At 35.0% G+C, this 17,640-nt stretch overlaps 1 protein-coding gene across 1 annotated transcript in view; it reads left to right on the plus strand.

The window, feature by feature from the left end:
• The window catches only part of Galntl6 (polypeptide N-acetylgalactosaminyltransferase like 6), an 852,377-nt gene that overhangs the window by 139,653 nt on the left and 695,084 nt on the right, over positions 1–17,640 (plus strand). The window contains exon 4 of the mRNA XM_008847131.1: positions 2,719–2,885. Coding sequence (XP_008845353.1) covers positions 2,719–2,885 — 167 coding nt within the window. The remainder of the gene's footprint in view (positions 1–2,718; positions 2,886–17,640) is intronic.

Here is a 17,640-nt window from a genome sequence, read left to right on the forward strand (position 1 = left end):
TACAGGAACCAGGATAATGAAAAGGAACCAGGGAGGTAAAGGAAAAGAAAGAATCTGAAAGAGAAGAACAGTAGGAAATAAATGTTAATAAGGGAGATGTGGATAAAAATGGTGTTTTGTGGGGGAGGGGGGAGGGAAAGTTAACAAGGAACGTAGGAGATAAAGGGAAAGAAGGAGCTCAAGAGAATTGGGATCATAGGAGAAGGGTATTATGAAAGGAGAAATGGGAAAAATGGGGGCACCTTAAATGGGGAAAACATGTGGAAGTGTTAGACAATGTGAGGGATAAATAATGCCTAGCTAGTTTGAAAACAACAACAACAACAACAAAAAAAAAAAACAGAGGGAACCATATTAGTCCAACAACCTACTTATAAATTATACATACAACTAGATCAAGGAATATAATATATGTGTAGGCAAGATTTATCTGAGTGTATGGCTTTTGCTCAAGCTTTATCTATATGGCACATGGTAATTAAAAGTACCAGACTGGTGGAACCAACCTTCTTGGATGTCTTAACAGACCTATTTTGAGGCCTATACTAATTTGGTCAGAGGGACATAAAGGACAGTTTTTTCTCCTTGCCCTCCTAGGTTAACTAAGTTCCAGGAGACTACAAGCATCTTTCAAATTGTCCTGTAACTGTGGCAAGTCACCTGTCCTCTTGATCAAGGAGGCTGTGGAGACCCCACCAGATGGACTGGAACCAATGTCCAGTACAAAGAGGAGGGTCAACACAGAGTAAACATTTCCTCCATGCTTCTAAGTGAAGTCAGCCATGGCCGATCAGGACCTTTGACTTATCTTCAGATAGAAAACACTGGTTTAAAAAAAAAAAAGAAAAAAGGAGCCAGGGGCTCCTCCAAAGCCCATGTGACCCCTGAGGGACAGATCCTTAAATGGCAGTAAGAATAAAAATAAATTGGTTTATCTGGGCCAACTCTAGGGTCTTAAACAACCAAAAGTAAAGTATAACCAAAGATTAATAGGGTCAATATAATTTTTAAGAGTCTATATATATATATACATACATATATATATATAGCTAAAGGCTACATAACAAGAAACAACGCCAGACAAGAGATACCTTTCTTTGACTTGTTGCCGAGGGAGGCCCAAGAGACTCCCAGACAGTAACCCAGCATAGAACTGGGAAAATGAACAGCAGGCCTCAATCTTATCTAAAGGAATATTGACAACTGATTATTGCTAGATGAGGAACAGCTGATCTTCCTAAAGAAGGATCACTACACAGGCTGACTAGATGCAGTGGATGGGCAAGCACTGGGGAATGGCTGGGGGCACCAACAACACAGTGGCCAGTAACAGGGATGACAGTATATAGGCTCCATTTGAGGGGGATGCTATGGGAGGGTAACCATTTAGGAAGTGGGTATAAAGATGAATAAAATTGTTTGGGATGTTCTGTATGATACACACACACACACACACACACACAAATCAACAAATAAAAAATGAGTTATATTTGAGGAGGAAGCATAAAAATTTACTTCATGTTAATTAGTAGAGGTGATAAACATTACCTCTATCTGATGACTTTATATCCATATTCAGGTGCCAAGGATCTGCGTGTCACCTTCTGTTACTAGTAATAATCAGATACATAAAGATTAGAGATGCATGTATAAACATCTAAGTGTTAGTAGCATTAAAAATGAGTCTGTAGGAGACAGTATATTTTAAAATGAAATGGAGATCTTTTTTTTTTCTTTTGTCTTTTTGAGACAGGGTCTCCCTGTAGCCCCACCTGTCCTAGAACTCACTATGTAGACCAGGCTGGGCTCGAACTCACAAAGATCCACCTGCCTCTTTTTTAAAGGTTAAAAACTCATTCAATTTTATGTCTTACATGGTTTATACTGAGTTCAATATTGTATAACTGTATTAATTCAACTGTGAACCAAAAATTTACGGCCACTTTTGAAATAGATGTGTCTTTGCTCTGGAAATTGTTACTGAATATGTTAAAGCTGTAATGAAATGCTTCTTCTAATTATGTGGTTATTAAACAAATAAAAAATCATAATATACATGTTTAAGAAACATTGTTAATCATAATAAATTTTACAACGGATTATATAATGAAAAAGATAAAATGATTTCTTTCTCATTGTTGAGAAACCCAATGAGATTTATTTTTTATTTTTTAATGTGTATGAGTGTATTGCCTGCATGTGTAAATGCACCCATGTCGTGCAGTTCCCACAGGTTTCAGAAGAGAGCATCAGATCCCCTAGAACTGGAGTTACAAATGGTTGTTAGCCGCCATGTGGGTGATGGGAATCAAGCCTGGGTTCTCTGCAAGAGTAGTCAGTGCTCTTAACTGCTGAGCCATCTCTCCAGGCCTTCAACAAGATTTCTTTTGAAAGTAATGTAATATCTTTATTTTATATCAATAACACAAAGCACAAGACCTAATGACAAGAGCACAATATTTCAACATCCTCATGTATCTGAACCACCCTAACATAAAAAGAATAAAATAACTGTTCAATTAGAGTGTAAGAAGGAGTCATTCATTAACGATTCTATGAGCAAGAAGAGTACCTATTATGATATACAAACTCTGTTTGGAAAATATTAAACAAAGCCATGTCTCCACCATTTCCTATATCTAAATGAATACATTGCAGCATAGGTGTATTGCAGTTTTACACCAGATGCTTTCTTTTTTCTTCCCACATTTTCTCCAGCTGTAAGCACAAGATGTACCTGGAAAGGCTGCCGAACACCAGCATCATTATCCCATTTCATAATGAAGGCTGGACCTCACTCCTGCGGACCATACACAGTATAATTAACCGAACTCCAGAGAGTCTGATAGCAGAAATCATTCTAGTAGATGACTTCAGTGATAGAGGTAAGATGCTGCTGAAAACGTTTTGTCTGAGGTCGTTATCACCCACATAATTGTGAAGAGTTTATTTTTAAAAAAGGAAGATACTAAGATAGTTTCATTTGGATTCCACCAGAAAGGTGTTTATGAAATTTTATCTATGTTGTGATTATAGAAATATGGTGGCCAGTATCAAACCGAGCTTAATGAGAATCTATTGATATTAGGAGGAGGGGCCATGATAAGACATTTGCATTGCATTCTCTTGAAAATCAGACAGATTTTTTGCGAAATGCCTCAAACAATACTTTCAATCAGGATAAAGCATGAAAATAAGTTATTATAAACATATATTGATAGTGAAGTATTCAAGTTGATCTATAAATATGTTCCTATTTCTGAATAATGTATGTGTTCTGTTGTTTACTACTGTAATACTGTTTTCAGGTATGGTTGTGTGACTTCATAAATACTAGAAGTTATAAAGGAAACAAATGGATATTTTTACTTGTAAAGTCCAGCCATTTTATCATATCTGAACAGTGACAGAAACCATCCATAATAGCAGTATATTAGAAGATATGACATGATTACTATTTTTACCATACTGGTAAAATGCAATTGGGTTTACGAGACAGAAGATAAAATTATAAAATTTTCCTAAGTGTAGTACTTCATAAATTACATTTGGTCTAAGTAGGGTGTTAATGTTATAGAGATAGGAAAGCCACTTCCCGATATTATGAGCAAATAAGGAAGAGATCGTATGATTTTCATATATTTGCGAGTTTAAATTTCTGTCTTCTAGTTTATTTCATGAAGTAGTTTCATTTAATACTACATCAGCAAGAAAGAATGGCAAGTTATTTGAATACTATTATATCAGAAAAGAAAATCCGCCCTTAGATGCTATGCGTTAATTGTACGTTTGGAAATTACTTTTGCTGCAAAGCATCATTTATTTTCATAGTATTTTCAAACTCTGTAAAGAACAGATTAATGTGCTAATATTGACTAGAATGTATTTGAAATACTGATCCAGGGTTTGTCTAATTTCAATGGGTGGTGGTCTTTGTATGTGAAAACGAGACTATTTGGCATCGTTCCTATCCAGTGTAAATTACTGGCATGATCATTTTGGTTCGATTTTAAACAAATTTTCGCCTCTCATTATTTATTTCAATTTGTGTTTTCATTACCTAATAATAGGAACTAATATATACAATTTGAATATTCAGAGATTAAAAAAATTAGCCGGGCATGGTGGCGCACACCTTTAATCCCAGCACTCAGGAGGCAGAGGCAGGTAGATCTCTGTGAGTTCAAGGCCAGCCTGGACTACATAGTGAGTTCCAGGACAGCTGGGGCTACTGGGAGACCCTGTTTCAAAAGGACCAAGAAAAAAATAATTGAACAGCAAACAGTTCATTTTCTTCTCATTTATTTTATAGATTTCCAAAAAGTCATTACTACCTTAGCTAAATATAGGTATTTAGTATGTCAACAAATCTAAATCTTTATTTTTAATAAATGAAAAAGACAAGGAAGGCCTGGTGTTGTGGGTCACACCTTTAATCCCAGCACTTGGGAGGCAGAGGCAGGTGGATCTTTGTGGGTTCCAGGCCAGCTGAGGCTATGAGGAAACCCTGTCTCAAAAAGACAAAAAAAGAAAAAGAAAAAAGACAACAAAGTTGTGGGGCTGCAGATCACCAAGAGGACAGTTTTTGATTGACTGCAAACAAAAGAGATAAGGCAGCATATGATGTGACTGGATGATTTTCTACAAAATTAACGTTGTGTGGATAAACTGTATATTTAAACAGAAGGTTGACCCTGTGGTGCTGCAGTAAGAAACACTTGATGCAAAAATATGTGAGTTTAGAGAATTTTTTTTCTGAACACATTGAAAACAGTGGCATCCGCATTTTATTGGCTTCAAATCACTATCATCTTTGGTACAGACGCAACATTGATTACTCACCTTTCAGCAGTAAACTGTCAGCACAGCTAGTGATACAGCAGTAAAATCACCAGAAATGGTTAGTTCAATTGGTAATGGAGGGGTTTTTTTTTTCTTTCTTACTGGAGTTTTGAAAAGGAAAATGATCATTCTAATGCTTATGCAAGGGTTTCACACTAATATTCTATTCCTATGGGCCACCCAGTACTATTTTGTAATCAAAACCAAAAATATATTTTGAAAGAAATAAATGGTAAAAACACTTCTATAATCTTATGCTATATCATACCCATAAAATTATATGAAAAGGAAAGTGTCCTTTTCCAGATGTTTTTTCAGATTATAATATTTCACTTTCTAATGGAGCATGACTTTTGCTTTCTTTTTTTTTAAATTTTTATTTCATTTTTATTTAATAACCACATGGTTGGAAGAAGTATTTCATTAAAGCTTTAACATATGTATTAGTCAATTTTCTGTTGCTGTGATAGAATCACTGACCCAAGCAATTTATAGAAAGCAGAGTTTATTTGGGCTTACGGTTCCAGAGGAATTATAGTCCGTCATGGCAGGGAGGCATGATGGCTGGAGGTGCCTAGAGCAAGAGCAGCAGAAGCTGAGCTCTCACATCATCACACAGCTCAGGAAGCAAGAGAGTAACTGGAGATCTGGAAGCCTTAAGAACTCTCTAAACCCACCCCCAGTGACGTGCTTCCTCCAGGACAGCCACACCTTCTAAAACCTCCCAAAACAGAGCCATCATCTGGGGACAAAATGTCCAAGTACTTGGAGCCTATGGGGGACATTTTCATTCAAACCATCACAGCATATTTAATAACAATTTCCAGAGCAAAGACACATTTCTTTCAAAAGTAGCTGTAAAGTATGGAAATGTAAGAATTAACATAAAGACTGCAGGTCATAGTCCCACTACCTACTTCTAACTACATAACACCAGGTAAAGTTAGTTATCTCTGCATAGTCTCTGCCTTGTTAGCAATAGGAGGAGAATAGTACGTCTCCCCATGGAATACCCAGGATAAAAAGTCAGATGGTTGAGTGAATTGTATCATGGGTGGTCAGCTGGTTGAGTAAATTGTACAATAAACATATGAGTAGTTGATCTCAGCTTTTGATTTCCACCAACTGCTCCCCAACTATCCCATTATAATTTCCATTAATTTAAAGTAAGTTCACCCATGCTATGCAATGTCCATGGAGGCCAGAAGAAAGTGCCAGATCCCTTGGAACTGGAGTTAAAGATGATTGTTATCCACCATGTGGGTGATGGGAACTGAACCCGGGTCTTCTTAATCACTCAGCCATCTCTCCAGTCTCATGCATATATTTTTTTTAGAATACATTTTGAATTTCATCAAAGATACTCCATAAGAGCTCAAATCAATCAATCTATCATCCATCTATTTGTCTACCTATCATCTATCTCTATCTCTCTATCATCTATCTATCTGCCTGTCTCCCTAGTCACCTATCTACCTCTATCTCTCTCTCTATCTCTTTGCCTGTCTGTCTACCTATCTTTTCATTCATTCATCCATCCATCAGTCATATAGATAGCTCCAAAAATAAATCATCAAGAGCAAATGTGATAATTAATTATTGTAACTCATAATATTTTGGAAACTTTTGAAATGTTTTAACATAAGAAAACTCCCATATGAGATGGTGTATTCATTGCAAGCAATTAAATTAAATTCCAAGAATGTAATCAATAAAAAGGTCATGTTATCTACCTAAATTACATAGGTAGTCTAATAGGAGTGTTTAACGAATGCTTTCTAAGATCATGTTTTACTATCACAGCAAAAGGGAAACATCTCAAGGCATGTCTTGCTTCCAGTGTCTCCAAAACAGAAGCTGCTTCTATTCATTTGTTCGTCTTGACTTAGTATATCATTGTTCCATTAATGGTATAGTTATTAACATACATATTTATAAATCTGTATATAATAGCATACATATAATTCTTACTTTGAATATTCCCAGAAATCATAGCCTTGTAGTACATAAAGGACTTTTTGCTAGCCCTTTCAAACTCTGAACAAGAAAGCCAGGCAAATTTAAAGTACAGGAAACTATAGAGAATCCGTTGGCTTCCTTAAAGTAATTATTTCTGAAGTTTTACACTTTATGTTCAGTAATACATTCCAATCCTAGTTCCATTCAGTATGCAACCTAGCACCTTGAAACTGTAGTTTTTCTGTATATTCTGCATTGTCCTTCAGCCAAAGGCAATAAAAATTTGACAAGATTTAATCAAAATTTTCTGCCTTATATTTTAGGTCGTCACGGTCAATAGAATAGCTACACATGACAAAAATAAATAAAGAAAGCAATACTTCAGTGTGTGTTTACTAGCACAACCATAATATCACTTAGACTCACTATTTCCAACATATGTATCCAAGTAATTGACAAATCCTGCTACAGAGAAAAACACTAAAATATCTTATAGTTATGAATAATTCTGTGTTATTTCCATGTGATTTTTAAAAATCTGCCTAAGTAGGATTGACCTAATTCTCAGAAGTTATTTTAAAGTCGATATCCCATTTAGAAACTCTCAGTTTAGATACATTTTAAGGTAAGTTTGGTAAACAAAATATTGTTTTAACTTCAGAAAATAAGCCTACCATATCTAAAGCTTGAAGGTACAGGCCTCCAGCTAAGTTTTCAACAACTTCCACCTTATTTTCAGTATTAAGGCCTACCAGAGCAAGTGAATGTGTGACTTCCCCCTGTCCCCATAATAAGCTCTAAGAAATATATTTAACAACTTAACTTGAGGCCTGTAAGAAGGATTCATGATGATTTTAAAGCAGGACTAATCCTGGGCTTATCTTCAAATTCCAGGCAACCTTAACAGCATCCACATGGAAACTGTTGAAATGTGTGAAATAAGCTAGGGCTTAACCTCAAAGAGAGGGTGCATTTGAACCTGATAATTCTGCAAACATTGTATGCTTAGATGAGTGCAGTCAAAATTGGAAATGGTCACAGGAGAGCTGTTGGCACAAGTCATTCAATGTAGTATATATACAGAGGTTCTATTGTACACCTAGGTACACATACATGAACACAGGTAAACATCCACATACTCATATATTCTTTCCTTTCTTGTTTCAAGATTCATTGTCAACATAGGTAAGCAATTCATAATTGTGTTTCAGAGATCTGTGTGCCAATTTCTAGAAGATGCCAGAGACTTCAACTATCTTCACAAGATGGCAATGCTGTCAATTCTGAAGAACTCAGACTTACTTTCTTCAGACCATAGACTATTACTACTGAAGATATGACTCAAGGTCTAGCAACCTTATTATCATCTTGAAGCTAGTTACAAATGCAGAGTCTCAGGGCTGCCACAAATGAATCAAAATCTCCATTTCAGTCAGACCAATTTTAAATGAATTAAATATGAACTCTGTCACGAGATTCCAAATTATGACTGCAACACATGATAATATGGATGCATAAAAAGCACACTTACAAAAGTTTCCTGTTTTTATATATGCTGTTAAGAACCAAAATTTCTAATTGTTCATATTACTTAGTGCATAATTAGCATTAGATGTTTAAGTATAAAAAGGAAGTGTACTGTTTTATATAATGTTAATTATTATATTTGCTGAATAGATCTTGGCATTTACACAAATTTATATACATTTTCTTTACTTTCTTATAGAAACATTTCATAGTTAATTTCAGTTCATTTCCACTACCCATATCCTTGATGATTTTCTTCTTTTGTCATACAGATAATACCTTTCAAAATATTGTATGATTATTTTTCTATGGAATGAGTCAATAATTCTGCATGCCAAATTAAAAAATAGAAACATATGTATATGCATATCTTGAGATGGAGAAAAATATATGCATATGCAACAAAGCCGTTTATGCAAAAATCTTTGTTATTAACAAAATCCTAGACTTCACATGGCTGAAAGTGTTTATAAATCTCTAAAATAATAGGAATATTTTAAGTGGCTTTACAAAAGTTGATGAGGAGTCTTGAATTTCATTTTCTGTTTTACATGATTTTCCTCTAAATATATATTAGAGAAGTATCCATAGCAGACAAATCACTCAGCACAAGTTTTATAACTGTTCAAAGTTGGACAATATCATCAGTATAAAAGTTTATAAAATAGATGAAGAATGTCAGCACGCTTCTATTTCATATTATGAAATCCTCACATGAAAGTGCATCTGAAGATTCTGCAATGACAGTTGACAAAAAGATTTTAGTGCTGGAATTCCATCACCAGCTTCACCACACTCTAAGACAAGAAATTTTTGACTGGATTTATTGAAAGCTAGTCACTCTTGGACTTGTTTAGATTTAACACTGATATTTAAACCTGAGAGGATGATTCACTTTAAACCAAAATACAATATCAAACCAAATACTAATAAGTAGCGGGAACCAGGCAAACTTCATGAAATACAACTTTGCACTTTTCTATTAAGATAGTTAACATTATTTGCTAAGTAATCAAAAGAAGGCTGATCTGATCTGATCTCTATTGCTGTTTGCTGATCATATGCCATAGTACCAAAATTTCTAGTAAAATGGTTCCAAGAACATCAGTCATTTCACTTTTGTGATTATAAAGAGCAATTGGACATGGAGTGACAGTGATATTGTTTTTGCCATCATAAATACAAATGTAAAGCAATAACAACCTCTTAACATCTAAAGAAATTAACCCACAATATAGAGGAAGAAAATCAGGGGAAGTTACAAAAAGTATTTTTGTGTTCATAAAATATGTGTATTATCGGGGGTTGGAGAGATTGCTCAGTGTTTAAGAACACTGGTTGTTCTTACAGAAGACCCGGGTTCGCATCCCAGCACCCACATGGCAGCTAACAACTGTCCATAACTCCAGTTCCAGGGGATCTGACCTCCACCGGCGTTGCACAACATGGATGCACTTACCTACAGGCAGTGAATACACGCATATGCATAAAATAAAAATAATAAATAAAATGTTTTTAAAAATATGTGTATTATCCATCAGTGGTAGAGACTGGTTTGAATAGAATTTGAGTCAGGTGATTTTCTCTTTCTTTTTTTTTTTTTTTTTTTTTTTTCTTGGGGGAAGGGGGTGACAGGAAGCAAGATTCTCTGTCTTGCATTTATGCTAAAAACTCAGTCTCCTACAAAGTGTACGTGTGTGTATGTGTGTGTGCGCATGTGTGTACAATAAAATAATGATCTATTTTTATTGCTTGCAGCTAATCATTGCCTTCAACTTAGACTATATTTGTATTGCCTCGTTTTTCTTCTCACTGCAAATGTGATGGTTTCTCACATTTTCAGGGATGTTACTGAGAGTTCCACACATATGAATTCTCATGGTACTACTGCAATACTTTCTTTTCCCTAGCAGAAGCCTGTTTTAAGTAGGTGCTCATTTTTCAGACTAGGGTAAGGCATCTTTAGACATTTATTATAATAGTATGTGTTTTTCATGAAATATTTTATGTATTTACCTTTATAATACTATCATTTCAAATAATATTTGTGGGTATAATACTCTACTATATTAAAAAGAAAACAATAATACCATATCTCAGTTAACTGAAACAATTTCAGAATTTGTATTAAATTTACAAAAATACATTTGGTGAACTTTCCGTACACATAGATAATTTTTAGATACTGCCAAGAAAATCTGTTAAAATACTTTAACTTAAGTTGCTAGAATGTTTTTATCATAGTGGGGTACAACATGATTACTTTTGTCAGAAATATAAATATTTTGGTAAAATGTGATAGAATAATGTGGAAGAATGGAAAGGCTTAGACTAAGCTCCATTTCTTAACATACACAATTGGAAGCCTTATATCACACACAGAATTATTACAAATTCCATATTTGAACTTTGTTCTCAATTCTCTCATCTTTGAAAAATCAATGTACATTATTAATAAGGGACTATAATGAATATATTGGTTTTAAATATATTGGGATTATTATCTTCTTAAGTATTATTTTGAAGCATATGAAATTCTTTCATTTTTTAGGATCATTAACAACTGACTTTGACCATTCAAAGTATTTCAACCTCAAAGGTCAAACATCTGAGAATAAATCTCAGGATTGAAAATACATGCTGAGCTGCACTTCACACTGGTACTTGCAAAGACTGAGACAGGTGTTAGATGGTGGATAAGCTGATGTGGCTCTTCAGCTGCTTTTCTAGAGGAAAATTCCATATTGTTGAATTAATATGGGTTTGGCATAGAAGGAAATGCTTCTTTTAAAAACAAAACTATTACAGCTCACGGGTGTCACAAAAGCATGTCTTCCTCAAGGAAAATAAATTGGGCAATTCATTTTATGGCAGATTAAATCTCATTTATTTTCCCTGCAGACAGGTGTTTTGAATAGGATGTCACTTGTGTGAAACTGTTTTTTGGATGTTGAGCTTTAGATCTTGGGCAGGCATAACTTTCTCTGATGAAATAAAAGGCTATGTTTTATGATTGTTCCTCTTGTCGGCAAACCCTGCCTTGTGAACTTTAATAATACAGTGTTCCCTGTTTCAGGCAGTTCTTTTGATGTCTAAATACCATCTGCTATTAATTTGAACAAAGAAATTACATGGACACAATATAAAAGAAATCCACACAAAAAACTCATAGATATTTCCTCTTCCATTCTGAATGATCGTATAGACTTGGATAACTGCCTTTCTTTAGGTATTCAGGATTAATTGACTAAATAATACATTTTGAACATAAGTTAATCTGTGTATATGAGATATTCTTTAACAAAATTCTACTAATAGGAATTAGATGCTTTATGTCAAATGAGGAACAATTCCATAGGTAAATGGTGAATTTTTCAGTGATATAGTGCATTTGTAACACTTAATAGATGGAAAACAGACTCCTAAGGCCAAAATTTCTTTTTTTAACACAGTTAATTGTATCAGCTGAGATCAATGGCAGATTAAGTTGTAGAGCTTTTATGCTCCCATTACAAATTTTCTCTACCTCTTAATTTTTTTCAGACATCTACATCTGAAAAAATATGTTTCTGTTAAGCATTTATAACTTAATAAAATTGTGCTACAAACATATAGACACTCTAGATAATTAGATCTAATTTACTACCTATGTTGCTTTCCCATCACAACAATAACAGAAGCCATCATTTACTTTGTGTATACAAGTGTGGGGATAAAGGACGCATGAGAATAATCCTGACTTGCATATGAAATTTCTAGTATCAACAATGGCTTTCCAGGACTGCAGGGAGCCAATCAAAGTGTTTCTTCTTACATAAATCAATGTTTTTAACAGTCTGAAAGGCTTTCAAAGGAATAAAGTGGGTCATAAAATAGAGCTAAATGTGTTCTTGTAACTTCACAATCTGGTATAAAATAGAATTGATAAAGCAGATAAATAGATTTGGGGCTGGATTCGTTTTTTAAATATTTTATTTATTATTATTATTTTATGTGCAAGCATGTATTGCCTGAATGTAGGTAAGTGCATGCGTGTCGTGCAATGCCTGCAAGAGACAGAAGAGGCTGTCAGATCCCCTGGAACTGGAGTTAAGGACAGTTGTTAGCTGCCATATGGGTGCTGGGATTTGAACCCTGGTCTTCTGTAAGAACAGCCAGTGTTCTTAACCACTGAGCCATCTTTCCAGCTCCTAGGCTGGATTGTTATAGGCCATCTGATCCTGGACTTTATATCTAATTCCTTGATCCACATACTACCAATAGATGGCTATAAGTTAATGCTTGTAGGACATACAAATAATTGCTCCTAATTTTCAACTCAGCCCAGGCCTTTCCTGTGGATAGTTAGGCAGCTTTTCAGTGCTGCTTTCTTTCCCCAGATCAACGCACTGCTGTGCACACACAGAGCGCCAAGATAGATGAACTCACCAGCAAGAGCAAATGCGAGCAGACAAAAAGCAGAAGCTCCCTTCTGTCATGTCCCTCTATGTGGGCTATCACCAGAATGTGCGGCCCACATTTAGAATGGGTCTTCTGGCTTCAAAAACTCTGATCAAGAAAATCCTTCACATTTAATTATTTCCAGATCCTGTCAGATTGACAATTAAAATCAACCATCGCTGTTGATGAACTTTGGATTAGATACAAATTAGATAAATAGACTTTGTTTTCCCATCTTTTCATCTTGTCTCTCCAAACCCAGAAGAAGAATTCTGTATTGAATGTATCATTTTTGCTTTAAATGTTTATTTTTAAGCTGCTAGCAGCTATCTGACCTCACAGAAAACCCTGATCCTGATATAGTTCTATAAAAACTGCTAACAACTGGAAAACCTGTAAAACAACAAAACAAGAAAGCTTAGTTTTATATCTTGAATAAAACAGAGCTCTCTATATTTTATAATCTTGACTCGATGTGTGCACACTCACGTGTGCATGACGTGTGCATGAGCAGGCAGAAGCCACAGATTGACATCATCTGATGTTTTCCTTGATCACTTGTACTTTTTGAGACAAAGTCTCTCACTGAATCTGGAGCTTTCTGCTTTGGCTAGGCTGATTGGACAGTGAGCTGTGGGATCCACCTGTCTGCCTTAGTGCTAAGATTGTAGACATTCATTGCAGTGCCCAGTTTCTGTGGTGGCATGACACTTACTGACTAAGCTGCACCCCATCTTAATTTTGACCTTCACATATTACCTTTCCACTTCCAACTTAATAACCACACATTTTTAATTGAATTAAAAATTTTAAGCAACTTATTTTTTGGAATTGCATTTTTCCTCTGGTTTTACAAAATCAAAATGTTTCTATACTCCAATGAAAGTCTTCACACAAAAGGTTTCTATCTTATTATGTATTTATCTTTATTATGTTATGCTGAATATTATACATATATAGAAACTTTGGATAGATAGAACTGTAGTGAGTAGGCTGAAGCCTCTGCATTAGTGACACAGTCTTGTATTTTAAGTCCCAGCTCTGCTATTTAAAAGCCTTGTGGCCTTGGAAGGAATTGGTGGCAAACTGAATTACAGAAACAATAGAATAAGATTTACATTAAAAAAAAATTTACTTTTCATGAAAAACTTTCTCCAGGACAGTGTAGGAAAAATAAGTCCCCCCAATACAGAGAAAAAGAAAAAAGATAGTCCATGACTCTTTTTAACCAGTTCATGCCCAAAGTCTAAGCTTTTATACACTCTTACAGGAAATGCAGAATTTATTTTTCAGCCATGAAAAATCTCAATTATGTAATAAGGAAGGAATTGCCTGAGACTAGAGTTACAGAAATTCTGTCCATATATACAAAAAATGTTTAAGATTTTTAAGATCCAATGTCAGTATATTCTTTTAATTTGTGGAGAACTTCTATAATAATGATACCAGCATTGTTGTTATTATAGTTATTGGTAAATAATTAGAGAAATAAGTGATATACATTAACATGGGTTTGCTAACTTCTAATCAAATATTGTCCCAGTTAGAAGTTTGTCCTCCAAGCTCAGATTTTCCTTATAGAAGGGCTTCCTCTCAAACAGGCTGATCTAAATATACCACTTCATCAAACTGACCCCCTGGGTACCTGTTACAGAGCAAGTGTCTTTCCCAGGCCACTCCAATAAATGTCTTGGTGTTGGCCCAGAATACATGGCACTGGGCTGGTTGCATGCATGCAACTAGGACATCTCACTGCACTTCAGAGAGATGTGCGGAGGGAGTGTACTTCCACGATCACAGTTCCCATGCATAGTCCAAATAATGTCACAGTAAAATGACTCTCAGTGTTACTCTAAGCTACTAGGAGTTTCTGAATGTTTTGTTTTTGCTAACCATGATCTGGTGCATTTTTCTGTATTCCAAATCTCTTATACAGCAGTTTAAGCCCCAAGAAGACCATAATAGTGTGGCAATCCTGCTGTTTTACTTCAGATCAGAGGTGATATGGTTACCTTACAAAACTGCATGAGTCCTTCATTGCAAAGGGATTCATGAATCAACCGAAATTGCGATGAACAGCAAAGACTTTGGAATAAATGTTACCAAGATCCAGTTTTACATTTAAATATCTGCAGCTTCTCCTAAGGGAGAAACTGAAGTTACAAGCTTAAAACTTTGTACCCATTCCTAGACATACTTTCTTTTTCCTGTAGGAATGCTTTCATACACCTGCCCTGCACTAACAGTAAATAAAATATATCTTATAATTGCTACCTTAATTTTGGCAAGTAGTAATAGCAGAAACTATTTTCACTTGTACTTACATGATGAACTTGAAGGTACTGTATAACTCTGTATTTAAATTGAAAATGTTGAAGAAGTCGTTGACATTTTTTTTTTAATTTCCAGAGTATATATGTTGCCACCTTTTAAATGAACAGTTCAACTATTCAATTTTGTTAATACCATTCTTACTAGTAATAATGGTACTGGTGATTGGTCCTAAACTTGAATAAACCAAGCGCAAGGAAATTATAAGATAAATTCCAAATAGGACAGGAAAAGGAGGAGATTCAGAAGAAAACAAACCTACGTCTGACTGACTGCTCTACTTCTTAGTTGTCTGTGATTATACTAACTTTGATAGAAATTTTCTGATATTGCTAGGCATTAAAATTTGAAAGAGAATAGCAATAGAAAGTCTCAGTTCATATGTGACCCTGTTGTATCAAATATTGAAGTGTTATCTAGAATAAAGCAAGCCTCGGCTATGAAGTATGCATCTCAATTCCCAAATTCAAAGACTGAAGTTGCTTGTGGGCAAGCAGCTATCATGTTGAAGTTCTGCACAGAAGCTTAGTTTCTTCAACTTGGTCCCTAATTTTGTTATCCCATTTCTCTCAATGGCTAAAAAATAGTGAAGAAAGTATGATTTCACGGTCTTTAACACTAATTTGCTAACATCTTATGATTAAGGATTATATAGAAAATAGTACAGCAAATAAATATAAAATATGTACCTGCTTCCAATTTTAAAAAAATAGTTGCTAGGGCTAGAGAGACAGTTCAATGTTTAGATGTTTGCAATGCATGCATGAGGACGAGTTCAAAATCCATTACTGACATGTAAATCCAGGGACAGTAGACAAAATTTGTAACCCCAAAGGCAGAAACAGGTGGATCCCTAGGGGCTCACTGACTATCGTAGCCTCATCAGTGAGCTTCAGGACTTTGTCTCACAAAACAAACTTTATAGGAACACCACCAATGTTAGCCACTCTCCTCCACTATGCTGCACACAAGCATGTATGTGAAAAATTATTTGTTTTATCTGAAACTTGTTTATATCTATATTGGACTTTTAAAAGATAATCTACTGTGCTTATTTTGTGGGGTTAATTATACTATAAAAGTTACTATATGGTAAACCCATGGCTTTTATGCAGGTCTTTACAGGTCAAGAGTATTTCTGGTGATTATTATGTAAAAGAGTCTTTTCTAGTAAAGAAATTATGGAACATCAGTGGTAACATAAAATAAATCACCTTTTCTAGTTCTTTACTTTAAATTATGATTATCAAAGTTTTACAAGAGAGTTGGATTTTAATGTATACAGCCAAATATCTGGCACAGTACCTCTCTTTAAAACTGTGCCAAAATGTTTCTGAATTCTCTTTCTTTAAAATATTTTATTTATTACTTTTATTTTGTGTGTATGAATATATTTTCTGCATGTGTGTATGTGTATCTGTGTCATGCAGGGCTTGGGTAAGCCAGAAGAGGGCACTGGATTCCCCTGGAACTGGAGATACAGATGGTTTACACCTGCCATGTAGGTGCTGGGACTGAAACCGGTCCTCTGTAAGGGCAGCCAGTGCTCTAAACCTCTGAGCCATCTCTTCAGGCTGTAATTCTCTTCTATACTTAGCCTATTTTAGTTCTTGTAATTACAAAACTAAGATGAGCAGTTTCCTCCTCCGATGGCATACGCATAGTGCCATCCTGTTTCCTGTACTTTAAATGTTTTCTACATTATTCCCTTCTGTGTTGCTTCCTCTACCAATTACTATGTAGAGTATTGATGAAAAATGCGAGGGAGATGCATCCTTATCACAAAAAATGACAATATGTGGTATTATGTACATCAATTAGCTAAATTAAACTATGTTATTAATGTATGTATAATGTACATGATAAATGATACAGTTTTATCTTGCAATTTTAAGACTCATGGGACAATGTCTCCTGCCAACCTTTCCTGAAGCCTGTGTGTGTCAAGTTATGTGTATGTCTTCTTTGGCCTTGAATATATTACTTCCATAAATGGTTGTGATACAGCTTCCCAAAATAAAATGAAGATAATACTAGTAATATCAGTTTCATGGAGTAGTTATGAGTGTGCATGTGAGTATATCACATGCAAAACATAGGCAAACACATGAAAACCACTGCCTTTGGGGCCGTTATTCATCACACCATGAACCCATATCACCCTGTAGCCCATAGTATTTCAATATGATTTTATATTGTTATTCATTATTTCTCAATGAGGAAGAGAAGCATTGTGTTTACTGTTGTTATGGGTCTGATCAGAGCCATGAAGTTATTATGTGTTGAATCAGTGTATTCATTTGTTCATTGTTAGAATGAGGAATCATTCATTTCTTCAAATTGAATGCATAAAAATAGATTTCTGGATTAAGAAAATTTAATTTTTGATTTCTTTATAAAGTACTTAAGAGATTCCATAGCTTGAAAGGTTTGCTATTGTGCCAGCATGTTCAGAATAATGAAGCTGAGGCTGAGGGTACAACTCAGTGATGGAGTGTGCCTTGATGTCACAAGGCCCTGGGTTTCCTGCCAGCACTTCAT

This window comes from Nannospalax galili, unplaced genomic scaffold (assembly GCF_000622305.1).
Source record: "Nannospalax galili isolate Female #2095 unplaced genomic scaffold, S.galili_v1.0 scaffold461, whole genome shotgun sequence".
In the NCBI taxonomy this organism is placed as follows: Eukaryota; Metazoa; Chordata; class Mammalia; order Rodentia; family Spalacidae; genus Nannospalax; species Nannospalax galili.